Raw genomic sequence first — 25,460 nt, 5'->3', positions numbered from 1 at the left:
TTAAAATAAGGTCCTTAGAAGGCTACCCTTGCATTGACATGTTCTATGGGCATGCTATATAAAGGCTCTAGAAGAACAAGCAAGTTCAAAGGCATGTTTGGCTACATAGAAAATTCAAAGCTGGTATGAGGTGCATGAGACCCTGCCCCTCCCCAAACACACACGAAAAGCCAATGCCTGAATTCCTGCCAGTGACATGCTTTACAGCGACATGAGCATCTCACGAGCCACAGACATTCCTATTTTTCCATTATACAAGTGAATGATACTGTCACTGACAAAGGGAAAATCCATTAGCAGTAAGGATGTTCTCCTGTTTCTCATTTTTATTTTCAGCTCTGCAGGAGCAGCAGCAATGTTGAACACCAAACATTTGAGAGGTTAAAGCCCTTCTATTTAAGAAGTAGTAAAAAAAACAAAGAAATCACTTACCTAAAAAAGACAAACAATATAGTTTACATAATTGAGACCAAATCATTAACCAAAGTAAATTTTACTTTTCCAATCCTTGATAAAGAAATGCCACCTCTCAGTTCACAAATTCAGGCAAACCTCCCCACAAACAGCATCGCTATAATGCTCAGTACAAACACAGTCTTCCAGTAGTCATTTCCCAAGTAGATTATGATCTCACAGAAAAGTGTCCAAGGGAGAGCTATGCTAGAAACCAAGCTGTTCTACATTAGAAAGGAGACTCCCTCAGTCATGTCATCAGGGCGTCCCGGACAGAGTTCACATACCTACTTACCAAGCACTCTCTGCACCATATGGTAAAGGTGGGTTCCTCCCCAATAAACAAAGGACCTACTGGAGCAGCTGCTACAGCTGATGTCAGAGTGTGTGTACTACAGAAAACTTTTTCCTTCTTCCTTCCTTTCTTCTCAATCTTATATACAATATCACTATTAAAGCCAACTACACAGATAAATTTAAAAGAACATATATTCTTCAAGAAGTATAAAAATGCCTGCAGTTAAGTCACTCCTCACTTGACCCACCTTCTGATGTTAATCATTTATCCAGTCTTGCAAAACATGCTTCACATGAACAAGCTCACATGACCCCCAAACTGTACTGTAAATCTGAGGTACGACTGTGACATAATTTTAAAGATGAAAATAAGAATATGACCGCACACACACATGTGTTGGGAGGTATAGATTTATTTAACAGCCTTTGAACATGGAGCAAGGGTTGGAAGACAAGAGTCAGACCATCACTGGTCTATTTCTCTTGCTATTTCACCACCCTCTAGCCTCAAGTACACACCCGCCACCACCACAATCCTGCTGACCATCCTGATGGAGACCCTGATTTGCTAGTGGTTTCACTCAAAGTCATTTCAGAGCTACCTCTAGTTCTACATGCATTCTAAGGCACTAGGTTTCCAATAACACAGTACATACACACAAGGACAGGCATTAAAATGGAAAGTCTGCACATTGGGCTGTGTGGTCTTCTCTTAACCATAGTTTCAGTTTCCAATGTTTTAATTACCTATAAGCAGTTGTGGTCTAGAAATATTTGATGAAGGATTCTAGAAAAAAATTAGAAGTACTAAACTGTCTGTGTTCTAAGTAGGATGACAAACACTTACTTGCTCTGCCCAACTCTGTTCCTCCCAGAAAATGAGCCATCTTTTCGTCCATGTTTCAAGTCGACACTACCAACCCACTAGTAACCTGGTAGCTATCTTGGTTATCAATCAAATGGAACATGGCTATCAGCACAGGTCTTCCATTCAGGTAACCTCTTTTTACTTAAGCACAACGTCTCCAAAGCACGAGTAGTAAGAGAGACAGTGCTACTTCACTACACTTGCATAAACATTCTATTTTATAAGTGCTTATCTCCAGGGCTAATCTGTACATTCAACACAGCACAGTGAGCACCTACAGGGGAAAACATACTAAGTGGAGAATGCACAGGACTCAGTATTGCCCAAAGTTTCAAACATCTCGCTTAGGTATTGGAACAAATCCCAAGGGTAAGGGAAAATTACTATAATATTTTCCTGGCAAGACAGGAACTTTGTCCTCACACTAAGAGAAATAGAATTCTCCGCATGCCTGGGAACATTTTTCTTGAGAAAAAAAAAAATGAAGACTTACTATAAAAAGCAAAAACTGAAAACTTTTAGGGGAAAATATAGAATAATCTTATAACTTTTGATATTTTAACAATAGCAAATGTTTTTTTCTTCCCCTGTAACACACACACTCACTCACATGCACACACATATGTACACCAAACTATAAATGTGAAGACTGATAAATATTTATTCCATTAAAAAAACTATTAACTGAAATGGCTATAACTGAGAAATTTAAACAAAAGCCGCATACTAGAAGATATCTGCCACTCTTTAAAAGATTTATGATTTTAATTTGTGTATGACTGTGTGTCAGCATGTGCAGGCCTGTGGAGACCAGAAGAGGGTGCCAGATTCCCTGGAGCTGGAGATACAGGCACTTGTGGACTTTTCAATGTGAGTGCTACGAACCAAACTCATTTTCTCTGCAAGAACAGCAAGTGCTCTTAATCACTAAACAGTCGCATAAGCCATCTCATATACATCTCATATAGAGGTAACATTTTTACAGAATAACATATATTTTTTAAAAAAACTGGCATACACTTAGCTTTTCTAAAACATAAAGAATCAAAATATCTAAGTCAATGAAACCAATGAAGATCATATTTAAATTATCAAGGCAATAGAAAAGTGGTCACACCCCCTATTTTAAGGTCGAAAGTCATCAAATTTAACTTCTAGTGATGACTCAGATTCTGAGTCATTACATGACCCACCCTCCTCAAGAGTTAATTTCTCACTCTTGTTAGTTTTGCCTGTAAACAAGAAATGTTTTAAGTGCAAAGCAATTTAGAACCTTACAAACATATTAACAAAATACATGAACTAACTACTCTCAAGTAAAAAGCCTAGAAAGTAACCAGAAAAATACAAACTTAATCATCTTGAAACCTAAATCCATGAGATTCTTCATGAGACTCGCCAATGACAGCAACCAGAAGGAGTGACACGGCAGCAAACAATGCTGGTGGGTGTAACATGGCATGCCTCACTGTAGGGAAACAGAACAACTTGGACCAGAACCTGGATGACATCTGGCATGGCCCCCCTACCTTACAGAACTTATTTAAAAGAAGCCCACCCACTCGATGATATTTATCAAACTTGAATTCTCAGGTTCAGCATCGTTTGATACATGTGCAGAGAATTAACAACTCCAAAGCAACAATGAATGGATCACTTCTTTTCTGTGTTATTTTCTCTTTGCATGTGAGACACATAGATTTCTGTTACCAATCCCTCAAAAGCATCCTAATATATTAGCTTTTAGACTATTTCACGAGGCACTTATTTCTCCTCTGAGATAAAATTGGCCAATCACTCACTGGTCTGCTTCCCTTCACTATAGACTTGATATATTTTCTATAATTTTATAAATGTGAATTTATAACATGTGACTTTTTTAGTTTGGCTTCTTTCCCTTATCATGATAGAGCTGCGTGTACCCGTGTTGTACACATAAGTACTTCTTTCCTTATGATAGGCTGTGTGTGCCGTGTTGCACACATAAGTACTTCTTTCCTTTACACTGATGAGGCAGGACATTGGGTGGATGGGCTGCATTGTGTTTCTCTACAGACTGACAACAGAGGTTGCCTAAAGTTGCAGCATATTACCAAAAAGCTCACATGAATATTGATATATGCTTCTCTATGCAAACATGTTTTCACCTCCATGTCCAGAAAGTCTGACACATACAGTGGGTTTATATTTAATGTCCTACAAACTCACCGACACCCTGTTATTGTTACATCAGTGCTGGTGAGTTCCACATCTATCTGGAGATCTAAACTGCAGCCAGAGCACATTCCCAGCAAACACAGGAGCTGGGATTGATCCTCAACATTACAAGAGGAGAGAGAACAGATAGATGGTAGGGAAGGTGCAGTCCTTCCACATACCCTAACACTTAGCATGGCTCCTCTTTGTAATTGTAACCATTTTGATAGGTATTTTAATTATATGTGTTATTTCACTTTCCCTAGCTTTAGTATAGTATTTTTCTTCCTTTCAATGAAACAAAAATCTGAAGAGTTAAAGATTAATAATGTTCCTAGAAGTTATGACACCTACTTATCAACATGAAACAAGGAATGGACAACCACCCAAGTGCTAAGAAGTTCTATAAGACTCCACAGTATGAAGAAATGGAGGAAAACATGATTCAAGTTATTATCTTTCCTAATTAATATATAATTCAAAGAAAAGATAATTTGGAATTAAGACCAAATAATCTCCCCCACCCCCAAAATGAAGCTACAAAACAAAATCTATTCTACCAGAAAAACAGATTAAGGAAGAAGTATATATAATTTTGAGTACATATAATATACAAGTACGGTGTCAGGGTTCCCAGATATTAAAAAGTCTATTTTACATTAAAACGAACTCAAGATAAATGCTGTTTAAAATCTAAGCTGACCTTATCCACACAGTAAGACCCTGTCTTCTGGTTCATGACCTCAAATTTACACATTGGAAAGCAGGCTTTGTATGTATTGGAGTGATCAGAACCCTAGCCCTAACCCTAACCCTAGCCCTAAGCGACTGCTGGCCCAAACGTGCCAGGTTTCACTTACATCCCTAAATACATCAACCTTCATTTTGCAAAGACAGTCTTGGAAAACACAGCACTTTCATCTTGCTATATAAACCTGTCAACCAAATCTACACTACTACCGTTCATGCCTACCGTTTCCTGTCCACGCTCCTGTCCTCAAGCTCCTGGAGCTTGCACAAATGTTTATATAAGAAGACTGCTCCTCCACCTTGTGATACCATTTCATAGACGTAGCCATCACCCTGTCTAGCCCAACTGTGACAACGATGTGACACTCGGCCATCCAGAGCTCCAAACTCCCAATTCCGGCCTCCATGGGTTCTCAGTCCTCTCTTGCAAATCTGATCACTGCCTGTCTCTGTCTCTGTCTCTATCTCTGTCTCTGTCTCTGTCCCTCTCTCCCTCCCTCCTTCCCTCCCCCCCACCCCCCACCCCGAACCCTGGCTTCTCTTAAAAATAAATGACTGAGCCTCAAAGAAAGAAGCAGCCGGAGGATTTTCTCCCTGTGGAGGGAAATAATCTGCAGGTTTCAGCCAGCTACGCTCCAGGCTACTACCCATCTCACCTCACAGTCATGTTGTAGGAAATTAATATTACTTCAACTTCGATTTTAAAACAGGGAAAGTTCTAATGCATTTTCTTCTGTGAAGAACTATTATAATATAGCTGCTGAAGAGATAACTTTCCAAACACACTTACCACAAAAGGGCCAGATATTCCAGCATCCTTCGCTCTATACCTGATTCTAAGTTAGGCAAGCAGCCTTAATGCCGAATAAGTTTTCTTACTCACTTAGATGCAGGGATGCCACAAGTTATCAAGGTACCTATGCTTAATCCACAACTTGAGATTATATTTAATGCAGAAAATTGGAAATGTGAGTTTCCTCACCATCGTTTATCAAAAGTTAGAATGTTTCCCACTTAATTCACAATTCATTGGATACATCTCTTATCACTGAAAACACTATGCTCAAATATAGAAAACAGGTTCTTTAAGCGCATGAGAGTCTGAGACCTGTCAATCAGTCTTACAGAAGAATTATAGGTACTGGCATATTTGGGCCAATAAAGTACCATTTTGATCATATCAATAAATACAAAGCCTGCTTCCTAATTAATGATGCCACCGCTAAAATAGCACACTACAGACAATATCTGTTCAGGACAGACACCAGGTACCAGCAGACCTGTAGTATAAAGCATGGCTATTTGGATTGAGGAAGCTAGATGAGATTCTTAGACCTGATTTTCAAAATTCTCCCAATGAATAATCACCCTTAATACCACAGTGGCCACATGATGAACAAGCAAAAAAATACCAGAGAATCATACATGTATGTATACATATTAATTCTGATATGAGAAGAAAGAAATAAAACTCTGATTCCCTGAATAACTGTCCTGATACATGGTTTTTTTTTTCAGATTTGAACTAATGTCTTATGAAATATTATGAGAGGGGCTGACAGGTAACATCATAATTGAACCATTATAGGGTGTTCTTACTACGCTAGCTGCTCAATCTAACTTTACAGGACAGCTGCACTCTATGCCAGTCACCACTGAAATACTATCATATAGCACATATCTATATTAGTTTAGAGAACTTTTATTTTCTTCCTCACAGCTATCAAAGTAAGTACACCAATGGATAGAAAAACAATTTGCACAAAAATGCAAATGCTTGTACTAAATATCACTCAGAGAAAACAATTATGCTATGTAAACAAAGATTTTTATATGAGTATTAAAACTGCAAGTTAAGAAGCTTGAAAGGAACACAAAACTTTCAGGGCTGTGTTGGCAAAGAGAGAATGTACAGTTGATAGTGTTTCCTTTGCTGAAACACACAAAGATAAGTGGTCGTCCAAACATTTATCCACTAATGGGAAAGAAAGAAGAACTCATCTAGATTAGAGATGACTCTATGCCAAAGAAGACAATCCAATGTCAAAAGTGCAAGGCCTAGTCCAATGATGGCCAAGTATCAAGGTCCAGAAACAAACATGAAATTATTCACAGAAGGAACCAATAACAAACACATCCTTTGAAATTTAGAGATGACACCTAATAACACCTAGACAAGTAAGGAGACAGACACAGCAAATGGCAAGGACACAAGCTTGCAGCATCATAAGTCCATTAACTCCTGCACTCCTTACTTAGCACCTTTGATGCTTTGTATGGTCGATTGCGCTCTCTCTCTCTCTCTCTCTCTCTCTCTCTCGCTCTCCTCTCCTCCTCTCCTCCCCTCCCCCTCCTCTTCCCTTTCTCCCCCTCTCCCTCTCTCCCTCCTTCTCTCCCCATGGCAACTCCCTTGGCCTCAATCCTCGGGACCAGTGAGTTCGCCCTAATTTAAAAAAAAAGAAAGGTTTGAATTACTATAGCAACAAAAAGGACCTGTGAAAATATTAAGATTGTGATAAGTAGCCCTAAAAACCTATACACAGAAGCAACACAGGTGGGGTATATGTGCTTGTGTGTATGTGTGCATGTGTGTATAACAATAAATAAGGGAAAAGAGGCCTTGAATTTGAGAGGGTGTGTGGGGTGCGATCAAGAGGAGGAAGAGGAAATGATATAAATATAATAATCATACATGAAATTCTCAAAAACATTATTTTAACTAGGGTCCTAGTTTGTTTCTTTTGTTGTGATAAAACACTGACCAAAACCAATGCAAGGAAGGAAAGTATTTATTTTATTTTGCACTTCCACACCACAGTCGATCATTGAGAAGAAAGTGGAGCAGAAACTCAAAGAAGGAACTGAAGCCAAAGCCACAGAAGATACCACTTACAGGGCTCTTCCAATGACTTGCTTAGTTCGTTTCCTTTATAAGAACCACCTGCTGGGAGGAGGAATCATACCTTACCATCCACGGTGAGGTAGGCCCTCCACATCATCATTAATCAAGAAAAAGCCTCCACAGACTTGCCTACAGGCCAGAACTCTTCAATGGAAACACCCTCTTACCAGATATGTATAGGTTTCTGTAAAGTTGATTTTTAAAAAATCTGCAAAATTAATTGCCAGAAGGAATTAATTTCAAAAGCAAGGTTGAAAGTCCATATCTCATACCAGTCATCTAGATGGACCTTAGGAAAATACTATGGTTAGGGCAACTCATAGAGCAGATTTCTCAGTTCTGGGGCAGGGGACCTCTTTGCTCTCATTCACAGCCTTAACAAAATCTAATCACTTCCCATAGGTCTCATTCCCAAACCTCATTACAGTGGAGATTACGGCTTCAAAATAAGGAAACAAAATTCTTTCTATAGCAGATTACAAAAGAAAACAATTCTGATCATAAATACAGTGAGAAACCTATGGCTGAATGATACACAGGCAATGATACACAATGACAACTAGCTTCACAAGTGTGAACCAAACATGGTACTGTCAGCCAGGATATGCTTACTCAGCCCCAAACAACCCAGAGCAAGAGTGGGAGTAAGATGGAGAAGTACAACACAGACTTGACCTCTGCTCTTCAGGACCTTACATAGGAACAAAAAGCTGTAACTGGCAAGATGAAGGCCCATTCTGCAAAGATAACAATAACAATGTCGTGTGTGTGTGTGCAGAGGAAGGAAAAGCCCTGGAGCCTGGGGCATGGCCAGGAATGCACTTGTACAATCTGAAATCTCGCTGCTTCTCCATACTCCTCATTTTGATTGCATGGCCTCTTCTGAGTTTTGTATGTGCATACTTGTTCCTAAGATTTTTCACCACACCCTTTGGGTCTAGAATGCCTTTCTTCTATTAATTTTTGTTCTCTGTGAGTCCTTCTCCTAGATTGCTGTGTGGGTAGGCCAAGAACTGGTTGTGTTCATTCATTCGTTCATTGGCCATATTGACACAAGCTAGAATTATGTGGGAAGAAGGACTGTAACTGAGAAAATGCCTCTAGCAGATTACCTATAGGAAGGTCTGTAGCATGTTTCCTTGATTAATAATGGCTGTCAGAAGGCCTAGCACACCGGGGCAATGCCACCACTGGGCAGGTATTTCTAGGGCTGGAGGGGGACAAGGAAAGATAAGAAAGCAAGCTGAGCAACCCATGAGGAACAAGCCAGCAAGCAGCTGAGCTGACCAAGGATCCAGTTTAACTCCATGTTGTTCTCAGCTTCAATTCCCCCCCTCAAGTTCCTGCCTTGAGTTTCTGCCTTGACTTCCCCGATGATCAACTGTAACCTATAAGGCAAATAAATCTTTTCTTCACAAAGTTGCTTTTGATCATGATCTTTATCACAGCAACCGGAAGCAAACTGTGATAGTGGAATAGCTGAGTCACATCATAGACCTATTTTACACTGACTTCCAGAGAACCTATGAGAGTGTGCAATCTGACCAACAGTGGAAGGGTTCCCCTTTCCCCACATCCTTACCGGCAAATGCTTTTCAGCTGGGTAAGAGGATATTTCAAATAATATTAAATAATTCAAATAATTGCAAATTTTCATTTATGTCACCCTAATTTTCTAATGGTGTTGAATTGATACACTTTTAAAGCCACATTTATTTTTTTCATTTTGAAGAATACAACGGAATACTGTTCAGGTTCATAGCCCATTTGTAATTTGTTTCTGGATTCTTTGTTTTTGGAGTTCTTTACAAACTGACCCTCTACATAGTCCTAGCTGGCTAAGGCTTTTCTTCCACTCTATAGGCTTCCTGTTCACTTGATTGTTTCCCTTGGGATCTAGAAATGTTTTAGTGTTAATGAGGTCTCACTTCATCAATTGTTGACTTTAATTCCTGAGCAAATGGATTCCTATTCATCAAGTCCTTTCTTAAACTGTTTCTTAGAGTGCACTGCCTGTTTGCTTCTAGCAGTGTTAATGTTTCAGGAGTTATACTAAATATGTCTTTAACTAATTTTTGTAACCTAAACAAGACCTTAACAGTAACAAATAATACCAGCTGACACACCAATGAGCATTGATGAAGTCTCACAAGGTTCCACCCCTAAGTGAAGAGCTGTAGGAAGTCAGTGACTCCTGAGAGGGGGAGAATCAATGTTCCCCAGCAAATGGTAGGAGGGTTTGTTATTGTTTTGGTTTGGTTTTGGTTTTTGTTTGCTTGTTTTTTGATGGTAGTGAGAGGACTTATGAATCATATAATTCTTCTATGAGTCTCCTGAGCCTTGTAAGGTTTAGCTTTCTGAGTCTTAGGAACTTCTTCCTCCGTCCTAAAGTGATTGTTTGAATTCAGAGATATTGCTCTACAATCTCTTCCTATCAGGGTCAAGAATGCAGAATAAGAGACCATTTTTGGACATTTCTCGGAGACATAATCTCAAAGGAAACTTCCTGTCCTCCAGTTCTCAGAATAGTTCTGTCCCATCTTCTACAATGATCCTTGAGACTCAGGTGTAGGAGTTCTCTGTTGTATATATCAGTTGCAGCTGGGATTCACAATTTATCTCTTCATCAATTGGGGTTTTCTGTAACTGTCTCTGTTGCAAAGAGAAATTTTCTAGAAGACAAGTGAGAATTAAACTTAACTGTGAGTATAAGGACAAATATTTTAGCATGTAGTTACAAATTAGGCCGGTTTAATAAACTGGTAGTTAAAGGTTTTTGTCCAAGATCCATGACTTTATTAGCCCTTAGAATTTGGACAGGTTTCCAGTACCAAGGATAATTCTCCTCTTGTTGGATATAAGTCCAATTAGAGAGATGGTTATTGCCACAGTATGCATGCCACTGCTGTACCCCTGGGGCCATCATGTCATGCTGCTTGCTGTTGTGCTTCATAGGTGTCGTAGCTGGATAGGACTATTGGCTGCTTCCTTCCTTTGAAGCTTGGATGGTACCTTCTGGTACCATAAAATATAATTCTCAGTGGGAAGTCTTTCAGGACAGTTCCAGCTTGGGGACTTTTGAGATTCTTGTCTGAAAATCATGGGTGTCTTCAGCAACAGGGACTTATCTTCTACCTCGGGGGAACAACCAAGGGCAATAGCAATAGGCTATAATCTTCTGAGAGCCTCTTGAACAACCCAGACTAAAAACCTACATGATGACTTTTCATGCCTGGTATTGTGGTTGTTTAAAGGTCTATAGCTCTTGGACATCCATAAAGTCTAGCCAGCATGGTTGCCCAAACATGACCTAAACAAGGATGACACCAATAGACATGATAATGTAGAGAGGAAACACTTATGAGGCTCAACCCTAGACAAAGAACTACAGGCAACCAAGAAAGAAGAGAAGAGCACACCAATTGTCTATCCAATATGAAATGCAAAGTATGTACATGCAAATAACATTCTTATGGACTGAATAGATTATATATTTAGGAATGTACATATTATACACACATATACATATATGTTATATATGTGTATATGAGTATTTATTTGTGTGTATATATGATGTGTATTATATACATAGACACATATGATACAACAATTTAAGAAAAAAGAAGCTATGAATTTGAAAGAGAGGGGGATGGAGTAAATGAAAAGGTGGTTTGAGACAGAAAATGAAAGGATGAAATTATATAATTATATTAAAAACAGCTTTTTTGATTAAAAAAGGCACTTTATTAACACTTATATATTGTCTAAAATGTAGGGTTTCACTGTGACATGCCTGTCATGTATTCTGCACACAATCAACCCCACTGTCCCTGTCTTGTCACTCTACCCTTCCCCACTGGTGACTTTCTTGTTCTCAAATAGACCCTCTTCTGCACTCAAGTCCTTTTTTTCTTTAAATCTACTTCAATATGATAAAATATGCAATATGTATTTTCTGAGTTTCACTTACTTCACTTATTATAATGATTTCCATGCATTTTCCTGCAAATAAAAATATTTTCAACAGCCTGGTCTACAAAGTGAGTTCCAGGACAGCCAGAGCTATACAGAGAAACCCTGTCTCAAAAACAAAACAAAACAAACAAACAAAAAAAATTGTTCAAACTAGTTAAGCTTTGAAGCTAGGTTTTTATTAATGCATGGCATGAACAGTTCCAAAGTTTGGCAACTGCAGACCAGAACCTATTAATTCAACGGGAAATGAAAAGCAACTAGAAATACCAACAGATAACTGCCTGGAATCAAAGGAAAGTTCTAAACTCATTAAAAACTGTCAGTCTTAACAAATAAGGCGCTTCCCGCCCTTGTTTAGTCCTTCTCTTCAGCAATCACGGGTGTCTCTAGCATCTCCTCCCATGACACTGCCAGGAAAACCTTGTCACTTTCTGTTTGTAGTAAAGAAAGAAAAACACAAAAATTTGGTAAACATAAGTTCAGTTTGCCAAATAAAATCTTTCCAGTTTCACTAACAGTTAAAAACAAAAACAAAAACAACAAAATGCTTACTGATGTGCCACTACAATGCTCTAAAATAGTCAGCAAAGAAATGACACAACTATGTGATCAATGTTTAAATAGTACTCGGGTGGGAAATTTTAAATCAATTTTAAAATTCCTGTAAAATTTTAATTTTAATTTTCCTGTAACATTACAGGAAAATGAGGGTCATTAAAGAGAAAGCACAATGGTGTTTTATGATCATACATTCCAACCAAGGAATACTGTTCAAAACTAACACCGATGATCTGGCTTCATTGGCCATTATATGCATGTACTGACAATCTGTTCCTTTTTGTTGTTAAGGACACAGCAGAATGTACACATCCATTTCTGTATCAGTGGGCATCTGGGTTGCTTCATGTGGAGGCTATCATGAATTAGGCCATTGCTGACCTACAGCTTTACGGTCCTATGTACCACATGCATTTTTCTTGGAAATGAACTTCAAAGCGGGACTGCTGGGTTATCAGGCAGCCTGGCTCAGCTTCAGTAGATTCCACCAAGAACATTATTCTTCTTGTGCTATTAATGGCAGAAGTAACATTACTTTTTTAAAATACAGAATGAGTTGTTGAGTTTTCTTCTTTTATATTACATTGGTAAAAGGAAGGTAGACAGCTTCTGGCATAATGGCACTACCCAGCTCTAATATCTGAGTCACCTAGACATATTTTTTAAAGTGATTCTTCCCCACTTCCATCCCCTGTCAAACCAAGCTTTTGATCAACAAAACCAGGAGTACGTCTTCATGATTCCACTCTTGGAATCAAAAATACCAATGTAATGAATAGGTTATAAATGCACTTCTTGAGGAAAGTAAAAAGATTACATAAGTATCATGAATTATTATATCCCCGACCTTTCTAGGATACAAATAAATACAGGGGATGGGGGGTGGGAGCCTAAGGATGAGACTTTATCTCAAAAAACACAGAACAATGTAAAAATTGGCAACTATCACATCTGAAGAAAGTCAAGTGCTAACAATGGTTTCAAAATCAAAAGGCAACCTTTTAAAGAGGCACACTGAGCACTACAAATCAGCCACCTCAAGACCAAAGGAAAAGGAAATAAAAATTTCATGACAGACATGAAACTGTTATTAGGATGTCTTCCAAAAGATAATGACCATCTGCAATTTGATATTAAAAAGTCTAATCTGACAAGAACCATCAAGAAGCCATGCCCTTAAACAACTAACTTTTTTTCAGGGTAGATTATCAAACTTCTTGAAGACAATAAATAAATGATTTAAAATATCATCAAATTATCTTCTTTATCTTCCAAAGAAAGGAAACAACAAAAATGAACAAACAAACAAAACCACTGCAAACACTTAGTTTTCAAAGATGTCAGACAGAGCCAAAAAACTAAAAGTGCAGACAATCTTACAGATGAGATAATTAATAACCTGAAAAACGATGGATAGAAGACATAGCTAATATGCCATTGAAAGATGGAACTATATTACTCCCTGAGGACCCAGCAATACCACTCCTGGGCATATACTCAGAAGATGCTCCAACATGTAATATGGACACATGCTCCACTATGTTCATCGTAGCCTTATTTATAATAGCCAGAAGCTGGAAAGAACGCAGATGCCCGTCAACAGAGGAATGGAAACAGAAAATATGGTACATTTACACAATGGAGTACTACTCAGCTATTAAAAACAATGGATTTATGAAATTCATAGGCAAATGGATGGAACTAGAAAATATCATCCTGAGTGAGGTAAGCCAATCACAAAAGAACACACATGATATGCACTCACTGATAAATGGCTATTAGCCCAGAAGCTCATAATATCCAGGATACAATTCACAAACCACAGGAAATTCACGAAGAAGGAAGACCAAAGTGTGGATATATAGCCAGTGTCTGAAGTATTAGAAGAGGAAGGGTAGAAGTACATCCCCCTCATCAAAAAACAACAATTAAGAGAAAAGCAAACAAACAAGCCAACCCCACAGCTGTCCTGATGGAGCAGTTCAGTGAGAGCACATATTCTCTTTCTGGGCCCTCATTCCTTTCCCTCTTCTGTATCACATGCTGGGTAAACTGCAGTATCCTGTATTAGGTCTTGCAGCAAAAGCTGAAGAGTTTTGGTGGTGTTATGTTTAATATCAGCCATGCCTCCCACCCCACTAGAGGAATGGCTTTTGCAGAGCACCTGGGCTCAGTTCCCAGAAGTGCATGATAGCCAACAATACTCTATAACACTAGTTCCGGCATATTTAAACCCCTCCTCTGAGTTCTTTATGCACCAGAGACACTGGTGGTAGACAAATATGCATGCAGTCAAGATACTCAAACACAAAAATAAAATAAATATATTTTAAAACTTAATAGTACTCCCAAAGTGATCATCTTTTTACCCCACATTTTCATAGTCAAACAAAAAACAAAAGTTACCATTGTCTTTAAGGTAGTGATTAAACATTAAAAAAAAAAAATCAAACTTCAAATGTAACATTTCTTTTATCCTTGATACCAAAAGTCCCAATCAAGTAAGCCTAAAAGCATTCACATAAAACATTTGCACTGTGTATACTAGAAGAGAGAAACCGATCCACCAACACTACCAGGAAAGCTTCAATCACATCAGGCAACTCAAGGAGATGGCAAGACAATTCAGACATCAAAGACGAGTTGACACACAAAGGATCCCACAACTTCTGAGAGCATGTATATCCATTCACTAATAAAAACAGGTTCTTCCTGTGTTAATCACAATTCATCTAGAATAGATTCTCCACATGTGGTTCGTTTATCAGATATCCTGAGTATCAGATATTTGCATTAATAATCATAACAGTAGCAACATTACAGTTATAAAACAGTGAAGAAAATAATTATATGGTTGGAAATCACTACAACATGAGTAACTGTTTTAATGGGTCACAGCATTAGCCAGGTTGAAAATCTCTGATCTAGACATTCAATACTGTCCATTAAAAATATATACAATACATATAATATTTTAATTCAAAGTCAAACTATAATGACTATAATGATCCAAACATTGCAACTATATAAATTTATACAAATAAAATATACATATACACACATCAGCCAAATATATGTATACTTGTATCTACAGAGTTCTTTCTCTAATTCAACTTCAAAACATTTAGAATACACTATAAGTTTTAGACTTATACTCTTAGCACTCAAATTTAATTAATATCTTCTTCTTATCTGACTGTTAAAAATCACAATTTTAGCATGGCAATTAATGTGTACATCATTTTATAGCATATACTTACTACATCAAACTTCTGAGTGATGTTTCCCTGGACATCAAGTAAATAAACCTTGCCATAATGTGTTCCCAGTGCCAAAAACTGTAAGAAAAATGGAGATGTCAATTAATAAATATGCTGTGTATTAGCATGCAGTTAATAGAAACCTTTCAAAGTGAAAACACTTAGTGCATAAATATCTGAAATATCTTGGAAGATACACATTCCCTAGAAAAGGCATGGCTCCAGCCTGGGGAAAATGACAGAACCAGGCCTGTTTTCCCGTGCTAGTGCATCCCAGCTGTCAAAATGACTCATGAGGACCCTCATCTACTGACAACTAATGGTTTGGATGTGCTCGGTACACAATGCCTGATGGACTGAGGCAGTAAATTAAAAATGGAGCAGTAAAAAGCTCAACAGTGCTACAGTCAAACCCAAAGTCAGAGGAAATGATTAAGAAACTCTACCTAATTTAAGGGAAATGTGAAAATCTGGGCGTCATTTCAGGCCAATGGGGGAGGGGAAAATGCTTAAAAACAAGAAAATATTGTTTCTGAATGGAAAAATCCATGCCATATTGAGGGATGAAAACCCTCAGATGTACTTGTATCATCAGCCTTAGAATATCTCTATAAATGGTTCCACATAACCCTGAGCATAAATGTTTATATTCCAATGCAAAAATAATCCTTTCCTGTCACTTAGTGACTGCTGGGCTACATATTCATTTTATGATATCACACTAGTTCATGCATCCCACTGTCTCTTTATTCCTCTGAACTGATCCTAAACAAGCCAGAAGAAACTTACAGACTACCTGAAATACGACATGAGATTTTTCTTCCTTTTCATTTCTCTAAGCTTTACTCAAATAGTCCAGAACCCTCTGTATTTCACTGCATGCGAGCATGCTTCATTGCAGCCTATAATGAAATGCTCGAATTCACAGGCACTACTAGGCATTTCAGTCAAGCAGGACAATCTTTAAAAAAAAAAAAAAAAAATAACCTCACAGAAAGCCAAGGTTTGAAGGGATTTATCAAAATAGAATTGCTAAAAATGAAATTTCAATTCAGACACTTAAAATACGAAGCTACATTAAAGAGGAACCACAAGAAGGGGAAGGGGCTCATTAGGAATTCATCCCCCGCAACGCCTTTCACTCCTGCAAGGTTGCCTTTTTTCAGGAAGAAAAAAGTCCCCTGGGTAAAAAATCAATACTGGTTAATAAAACATCAGGTGTGCAGACATAACTAGGGATGACGATTCCGCTGCACAGGCCTGCCTGAATGCACCAGGTGCCATGACGATTAGTCATCCCGGGCAGACAGCAAGGCTGGTGCAAACAGGAGGCATGGGCGCTCGCTGCAAGAGAAAGGGAAAAGAGCTGATTCTGGTGGGAAATTAGTCGGAATATTTAAAGCAAGAAGCAATGTTTTCCCCAAAGCACAAGAACATTCTAATCAGAACTAGAGGACCCAAGTGGCTGTAATTTTATCTTCAGAGTGATACTGACGATATCTGAATAGGAGATGCCATATAAAATGCAGACCAAAGGCAAGCGATATGCCATTTGACGGCTTTCTGCGGTAAAAGAATGGGTCTTAAAAGCTCACTGCACCCCACGTATCTCACAGTATCGATTCTCCTCATAAATTCTGCATTTAGTTTGTTAGGAAACTAAGGGAGTTTGGATCCTTAAAATGCAATAATACTGTGTCACTCTGCGGCTTCCCTGTAAAGGCCACTTAAAAATAATTATGTTTTACTTTATGAAAAATAGAGGGTATTCTACTCATTTTAATTCTTTTTATCTTTTGTTTTTTTAAAAAAAATACCATTTTTAACCATTTGTAATAGATAGCAAGATATTATTTTGATTTTAAAATTTTGATCTAAAGATATAGTAAATTTGGACCATTTATGAAAAATTCACAGATATTTCTATGGCAAGCTATCTTTTGTTTAGGAAATCATGTAACCATTTAAAATAGTGTGCTGAACTATGCAACTAAATACCATTCCAAATAATGTTTAATAAGCTGGGCATCTTTAATTACTGAAATTATGGATAATTCATATAATCATTTGCTAATGATTTTTGACTAACTTAAAATGCAGCAAAAATGCAAGGTACAAAATTCCCTACAATATGGCAGAATATAAGAACAGAGCCTTAAATTTTTATTTTCCTTCTAGTCATTAAAAACCATGAGGTTTTGGGCTCAATGGGTCAAAGTGCTTGCTGCTGAGACAGATGAGTTTAATCCCTAGAATACATGTGGTATAAAAAGAGAACCAATTCCATGAAGTTGTCCTCTGACTTCTATACATACACCATAGCTGGCTCATGACTATATATACACATATACTGTCTCACACACCTATACCAACATATACATTCTATGCATACACCATGGTTCACTCCCACTCATGCCTATATGTGTGTGTGTGTGTGTGTGTGTATACATATGTATGTATGTGTATATATGTGTGTGTATATATACATATACATACATACATATATATGCATACACCATTGCTCACTCATGCCTATATATACCCACATACTATCTCACACACATAAACAATCAATCAATCAATCAATCAATAAATGGAAGATGATCAGAGCATAGAAATAAAAATCTACAGAATGCTTACATGGAACACGTGTACTACCCATACTCCTTCCTCCTCCCAAGGCTCATGAGTCATTGCAGAAATGGGGAAGGAAAGAGTGTAGGAGCCAAAGGTAGTGGAAAACTCTAAGGAAACATTCTCCTCTGAACACAGCAAATTTGAACTTGGTGGTAACAGTATGCACAAAGTCTGTGCAAGCCTAAGCCAGATCAAACCCCATATAGGAGTGGGGGACATAATCAACCCTAATCATGCCGCTGCTGGCAACTGTTAGCTGCTGGGAACAGAGTCCGTTTCCTCTAAGAGTATAGCCTCTGGGAAGTTGACCGTTCTGCCACATACCCAAGAATATCTGAGCAGCACAATTTGGTCTTTGAAAGGGAAAGAGAAAGAAAGAAAGAAAGAAAGAAAGAAAGAAAGAAAGAAAGAAAGAAAGAAAGAAAGGAAGGAAGGAAGGAGACGAATGAACTAAATTTGATAGGGAAAAGGGAATAGACCTGGGAATGGAAAGAGTTGGAGAAGCACATATACAAGGGAGAATATAATTAAAATACATTTTATGAAATTCTCAGAAAATGATTTTTTTAAATCCTTGAACTACTTGAGTATTAGAATTTGGGTTGCTTTGGTTTTTGTTGTTTTGTTTTGCCTAAAAATGTGTAAAATCTAGGATATATAATCATAACTATAGCTTCAATGTCCTCTTTAATGTTTAATTAAATAACTCTGGTTTGCCTTACCAAGGGTGGACATTTTAACCTACTAAGTGTACAACTGAACTTCATGTAGGTCAAGTAGAGGGGTTGTGAACAGGTCCTGGTGTCCCCAAGAAAAGGAAGCACACTACATGTCTGCTCAGCCCTTTCCCAAATGTTTCACAATATTCCACATACAACTACTAGGACAGCCCTCAGTCACACATGAGGAATCAGGTCCCAGGAACTGATGAGACCTCATTAGAAACACCTACCAAGTGCAGACAGGGACAGAAATAAATACTGAAATGCAGAGCACATGCCTAGTACACACTGCATTCACTTCCTAGCACTGCAGAAACAAAGCCCAAATAAATGCTATCAACCCAATTGGAATCCTCTTAATATAAAATACAAACCTCAACTGAAAGTCTAAATGTCAGCACTGACAATCCTTCCCAACTCACAGCCTCTCTGGCCAATTGTGTACAGTGTTAACTAAAGCACAAACAAGCTTTCCACTTCATGCATCCAAATGGTCATTCAGTAAGCACACAAAAAGAAGTGTAATGTACTTAGAACATGAGCAAACACAACAAAAAGATCCTGCTACACTGAGGAAAACAGATTCAAAAATAAGCAATTGCAATTCAATTTAAAGACTATGTTTAAAATGGCAGTACCTCAAAGACCCACGGAAATAAGTTTCAGGGAGAAATGATGAGTGTCAACTATTAGAAGCTCAGGAGGAGAAGAATCTAGCACATAAGCTAGTGGCAGAATAGGACAAACATTGCTACCACAGTCCCATGCCCACAGCAAAGACTAGTGAGAAAGTAGCTCAATTACACATGGCAGGCAAGATCCTAGAGTGCCTTACATGCCACACTGAAGACCTCAGCCTAATTATACAAGGGTCTGCAAACTTCAGTATTTTCAACACAACACACTGCAACCAAGAGGCAGAAGAGTCTAGACAGAAAAACAAGAACAGTCCCTGTGAGGAGCAGGTGTGGCAGCAGTCCCAAGATGGCGCCCAGGACTGCAGCTAAGTCTTATGACTTGCACCTGACTTCCTCATACACCTGAAAATTGCCACGACCATCATGAGAGCTGCGCAGGTGCACCATGATGCTGGTGGTGTAAACAAGTCCATATTTGGTGGAGACGTGCCCCTCCTGCCCTGATTGGCTGAAGCTGCGTGCCTAGTGAGGTGACGTGGCCTGCCGTGAGTGGATGGGGGCTGAGAGTATATAAGAGTGAGAAGCCCAGGGTTTGGGGGAGAAAAAGATGAAGCAAGAGAGATGAAGACTGAAGCTTGCTGAATAAACTGCTGTTAGAAGGACTGGTGGTAGTGTTGTTCTTGCTGATCGAGAGCGGATGCGACAAGTCCCCCATTTACCAAGTGCAGGATAAGGAAGATTGGTAGGTTCAAGATAATTAGCAGTTTCACAGGACAGAAAACAAGAAGAATTGAGATTGGGACTCCATAGTCAGGAATGACGTTTGTGTGAAAATGAACATCAAAATTTGAAGACCATATGCAGAGGCCAAAGTTCATCAAGTTCCAGTTACTAAAATTATCCATAGCATGTACCATAGCGTGGGAGGTGCACCATTGTGGTTTGAATAGAATACTCCCAACCTCCGAATTCATAGGCTCATATTTAGTCACTAAGAAGTAGCACTATTTGAAAGGATTAGAAGGATTGGGAGATGTAGCCTTGCTTGTGAAAGTGTGTCAATGGGGATGGGCTTGAGGGTTTCAAAAGCCCATGCCAGGACAGGCTCTATCTCTCTGCTTGGGAATGAGGATGTAGCTCTAAGCTACTTCTCCAGTATCACTCCTTCTTGCCACTATACTCTTTGCCATGATAATAATGAACTAAGCCTCTGAAACTGGAAGCCAGTCCCCAATTAAATGCTGTGTTTTAAAAGAGTTGCCTTGGTGGTGGTACCTCTTCACAAAGTGGGTTATGGTGACTAAGACAACTGTAAGGAAGTGAAGTTCAATGGAAGTAAGTCTGAAGAACTGCCAGGTCAACCTTCATCAGTGAAGAAGAGCGGAGTTAGCTAGGGCTAAGCAACCAAGGCATGACAGCCAAAGTAGGCAGGGACCTCACAGCAGGGAATTTATGGTAAAAACAAGAGTAGGCATTATCATTAAAGGATTGAGTGAATATAGGGATATGTTTATAAAGGAACATAATCTGGAGCAAAGGGCATTAGGTGGGAGGCCAGCTGCAGAATGAAACAACAGAGCATAAATCCAAAGGATACATCAGAAGTAGGGATCTGCCAGGTTTGGAAGGTCTAAGGCTCACTCCCAGGCTCACGGAGAAGAAGAGAACAATGGATAAAAGCACTATTATAATATAAGCAGTTTGGCTTTAAGAATAGACTAATGGTGTGACCCAATATCTTTGCCATAGCAACAACAGATGTTAGGCATCTGCAGTACTCTTAAAGTCCTCATTACCTTGTCATGGACCGTCATACAGCTTGCTGCATCCTTCTGAAGAATCTCTGTCACCCCATTGGAAAGCCTTTCATACTTCAGTTTGGGTTCCTCTTCACTTTCTTCCTGCATGAAAAACAAAGGGACAGTGGAACTACTGTGGCTCTGTTTTGAATGATTCAAAATATACTTCTCAAGGTAGAACAAGAGATAGTCCTTTCATTCATTGTTAAAAACTACAACTACAAATATAACTTAATATTCCTGTTTCTTTTTTCCAATTACACATATAATTTCACTGATAAAATAAATTCAAAAGTTGAAAACATAGATATTTGAGCTTACTGTTGTATTGTAAATAACTGTATATTCAACCTTACTGTGTGTGGTAGGTACCTAGGATTTTCTCCATCCATATAGTTAATGAATAAAATTGGTAATCAGTATTGATAATAACCACAAATCAATAAATCCAGGATGCCTATAAAAGTTAACAGTCCTCCACAGCTAGAATTCTTGTAAACCACAATAATAACTGGCCCAGCATCATATGCCCAGTAGTGCAATTAGTGCCACTAATAACTTGGGAGTAGTCAACAGCTAATGTGATTGGATGTCAGACTCAATCAATATGAGGAAACTCACGACTGGTACAGTAAACCTATCCAAGAACCTGTGCCTAGAGAGGAGAGCCTACTACTACAATTTATTAATTTGATATAGTTTCCAACTCCCTTCTAAATACTTGATGTCCACAGCTAAGTGCAGCTTTGACCCACCCACCTCAGAGAAGCTTCTTTTCATACCAGATACAGAATTACTACAGAAAACCACAACCAGTCAAAGTGCAGAGAATAAGCAACTGCTAATGTAACCCTACCCCCAAGGCTCTAGAAATATCCTAGGAAATGATACAGGAAATGTTAAGACCTAGAAGACTAGACTTAAGCAATACAGTTCTTGTCTGGACATGGCATGGATATGGTACCCAGGAACTCTCAGCAATACAGCTGCCTGTAAAAGACCACACCAGTTACCATTCCAGCATGAATGGAGGACAGCTCATGAGGACTCAGGCCTGGTTGGAAGAACTACAAGCAGCTGATAGCAATTGACAGGGATAGTCAGTGCTCTTCAAGGGCAAGCTGTCTAGTAAATTCATGCCCAAGAAGTCAGCCCTATGCCCATGTACTATGGACAAAACTAATTGGACTCAATTGGTTTTATACATACATACATACATACATACATACATACATACATACATACATACATACATATACACACACACACACACATATACGAATGAAGAGAACATGAATTTGAGAGGTGGATGGGAAAAGGAGTGGGAGCAGGGAAAAAGGAAGGGTATGATGAAAATTCATTATGCTCATGAACAAAATTCTAAGAAAAGAAGGCATGAGCCTCATGCAATGGCTGGCAAGATGAGAAAATTGGCTTTGATGGGAAAATCATCTCCTTACTCATGGGCTTTTTCCTGAACTGCCTGAGCACCTCAAAGGAATTCAGTTTCTCCCACGATGAATGACTCTGAGAACCAGGTAAAGCCTTATGCTCAAAGTATGCGCACTTCATTTTTCTTCAATATTCTAATTGTATGGGTCAGCCATGATTCAGTATGGGAGCAGAGGACACAGGATGCAAATACCAGAGCGTGAGAAATGGGAGGGAGGGGCACCATGTGGCTACAAGAATATTAATATTTAAAAGAAGCATTTCATGAACACTAGTGAGCATTCTTAGTAAGCTGCCAGCTGTTGAGTTCCACCAAAGATGGTGCACACACTTTTAATTTTCCATGACTAAGAACTAAGAGCAAGAAAATACACAGCATTCCATCGGAATATGAAAAGATACTTTACACTAATCAATCCAGACTGAAGAAGTTGTAACATCCCCAAACTGATCTATTTTAACATGTAATGTGACGTAGCTACTTAAACAAGTATTTAAAGATATGCAGGGAAGAGTACAATACCAATAAACCCTCTGCATCCCCCGGAAGAAAAAGATGCTCTAAAGGAAACATGAGATGTCCCACAGGTAAGCTGTGTATTCTGAGGTCAACGTGTTAAGTAAGATGCCACATGCTGCTCAAGTGTGGACATCAAATGTGCACTCAATGTGAAAGTTAATTCTGGCCTCCCGACTACTTTGCATAAAAGCACTCATCCACAGACCATTAGATAAGCTTACTGTAAATAAGGTTTGGCTGCCTTATTTATAAGTGAAAACTAAGTAATTTCTCTCACATAAATATACGAAAATAAATACATTTACAACACAGTTCAGTGAAGCATTCCCACAAGATTTCAAAAGCCATAAATAGAGTGAAAACTCAGTATTAGGCCCTTTCCGTCCCATTTCACGCCTTCCTGACAGGTATCCTTTATGTTTAGTTAAAAGCAAGCTAAAGGTGAATTTAAAGGTTTTTATTTTTTGCCTCCTTGTCAGAAGAAAGAAAATAGGAAATGACTCAGAACTACAATTCAGAGGTTATTCTGCTATTGAAGAATCTATATTACATTTTAAATAAAAAAATTCAATCACAAGGATTTAATATCTAGTTTCACTTTAATTTTGGAAAAAAAATTTAAGTAGAAAAAAAACCTTTGTGCAGCTTGAACTTTCATGGTAAATAACTCTGTGCTAATAAAAAGAAAATCAATAATTTTGTTAAATTTTAATAATCCTACAAACCTACAAATAAAACCATCAACAGTCTGGAGTTGAGATGACAGTTAACTGTGTTACTATGACAACCTGGTGGAACAGAACACGCACTGACTTGCAGCTAAGTGAAGATATGAATAGAGTGACATTTACCCATACAAGAAAAGTTTGCAGCTTTCCTTCTAAAGGAATCAATTTCTCAATAAACACAGATTGGTACTAAATGTATAGCACTTTTAATTAAAGACAGATCCTTAAACCATCCTATGAAATTCTAGTACACTATCATAAAATAAATGTCATTTCAGGGCCATTTTTACTGAATTTTGAACTTAAAAGGAGAAAATCTCTTTAGAAAATAACAAATTAAGGGGTTCTCTGTGAGAAGTACTAGGCAGTCCTTCTTTTGTCAGTGTGTCCTGGGAGTATGACTGTCCTGGGGACGTTCAGGGCCCCTCACCAGACCTGTGGACCCACACTGCATTGACTGCATTCTTCTCATCATTAAAAACCCATGGATAAGAAAACATTTTAGTCTAGCTAGTGGATTCTACACTTCCATCCTATATTAATTTTGTCAATATTTTTGTTTTGCATGTTAATACATTTTATACAGCTCTCCACTGTTACATTCCAAATAAAGACTTGAATTTCACCTACAGAGAAAAAGAAAACTATAAGCTGGGCTTGGTGGTGCAGCCCTATAATCCCAGCTACTCAGGGGCTGACTGAGGGACACTGCAGACTTGAGGCTTACCTGACTACATTTGAGTTCAAGACCAACCATGTTAACTTAGCAAGATCCTCTCAAAATAAAAACACCTACTAAGTGCAGGGACATCAACCATTAATTACATTTTCTATGAGTACTATTTATTCAGAAATTACATTTTTATTTATGAATACCACCTCTTTATTAAATTCAACTTTAACAGTAGTAACCAAAATTGACGTTAAATATACTTAAGAGGTGAGCGCTCACATAAAGCCCAAACTAAGCTAGTAAAAGCATCTCTGAGTAGACACTACTCAGCAACCCTCAGTCACTCTGAGCAGATGGCCTTCCCAGCACAGCTGCCCTTCCGAGACATCTCGGCTAACCATTAGAAAATGTCATCAGACGAGCGGTTTACCTAGTTTCCTGTCCTCAGCTACACCTGACTAGGGGCAAATGCTTTTAATAAATGCCCAGTGTTTAGAACTGGATACACTAGAAAGGCAGTAACATCCTCAGAGTTTCTCAGTGTTAAAAGAAAACAAAAAACAAAAAACAAAAAAAACCTGCTCTCATGCAGCTTGAATTTCCACAGTAAAAACCAAGTGTTAATAAAAAGCAAATCAATAATCAACCATGGGTAGGAAAGTTTAAAATAAAGGTTTGCGTCCTCTAGGACATTCTGTCTAGAACTCTAATTACCTTGAGGAAAACTGAAATACTCAAAATTGTACTCATTCTTACAAGTTCAATATAAAAAATAACTATCAAAATCCAATATCAGAACATTTAAATTTCAGAATGTTTGCATTTTAAATTTCGCCCATTACCAATAGTTCACTCTATATAAAATCCATGAAAAGGCTAATATTTCTGATCAATTATAATTTGTTAAAGGAAATGAAGAACATATACAAATAAGGAAATTATTAAAAGCATTATTGAAATTAATATCAATCAAAACACAATTTGAAACTCAAAACCAGAAAGAAATATTTGAAGGAATAGATCTATCTACCT

General features: G+C 38.2%; 1 protein-coding gene across 1 annotated transcript in view; it reads right to left on the bottom strand.

The window, feature by feature from the left end:
• Window positions 1-25,460, bottom strand: part of Vps41 (VPS41 HOPS complex subunit) — a 149,520-nt gene that overhangs the window by 106,213 nt on the left and 17,847 nt on the right. The window contains exons 3-4 of the mRNA NM_172120.4: window positions 21,053-21,157; window positions 15,260-15,337 (exon numbers count right to left, since the gene is read on the bottom strand). Of these exons, the coding sequence (NP_742118.3) occupies window positions 15,260-15,337; window positions 21,053-21,157 (183 nt within the window). The remainder of the gene's footprint in view (window positions 1-15,259; window positions 15,338-21,052; window positions 21,158-25,460) is intronic.

This window comes from Mus musculus, chromosome 13, assembly GCF_000001635.26.
Source record: "Mus musculus strain C57BL/6J chromosome 13, GRCm38.p6 C57BL/6J".
Classification (NCBI taxonomy): Eukaryota; Metazoa; Chordata; class Mammalia; order Rodentia; family Muridae; genus Mus; species Mus musculus.
The sequence above is the reverse complement of the archived record's forward strand: the minus strand, read 5'-3'. Positions and strand labels throughout refer to the sequence as shown.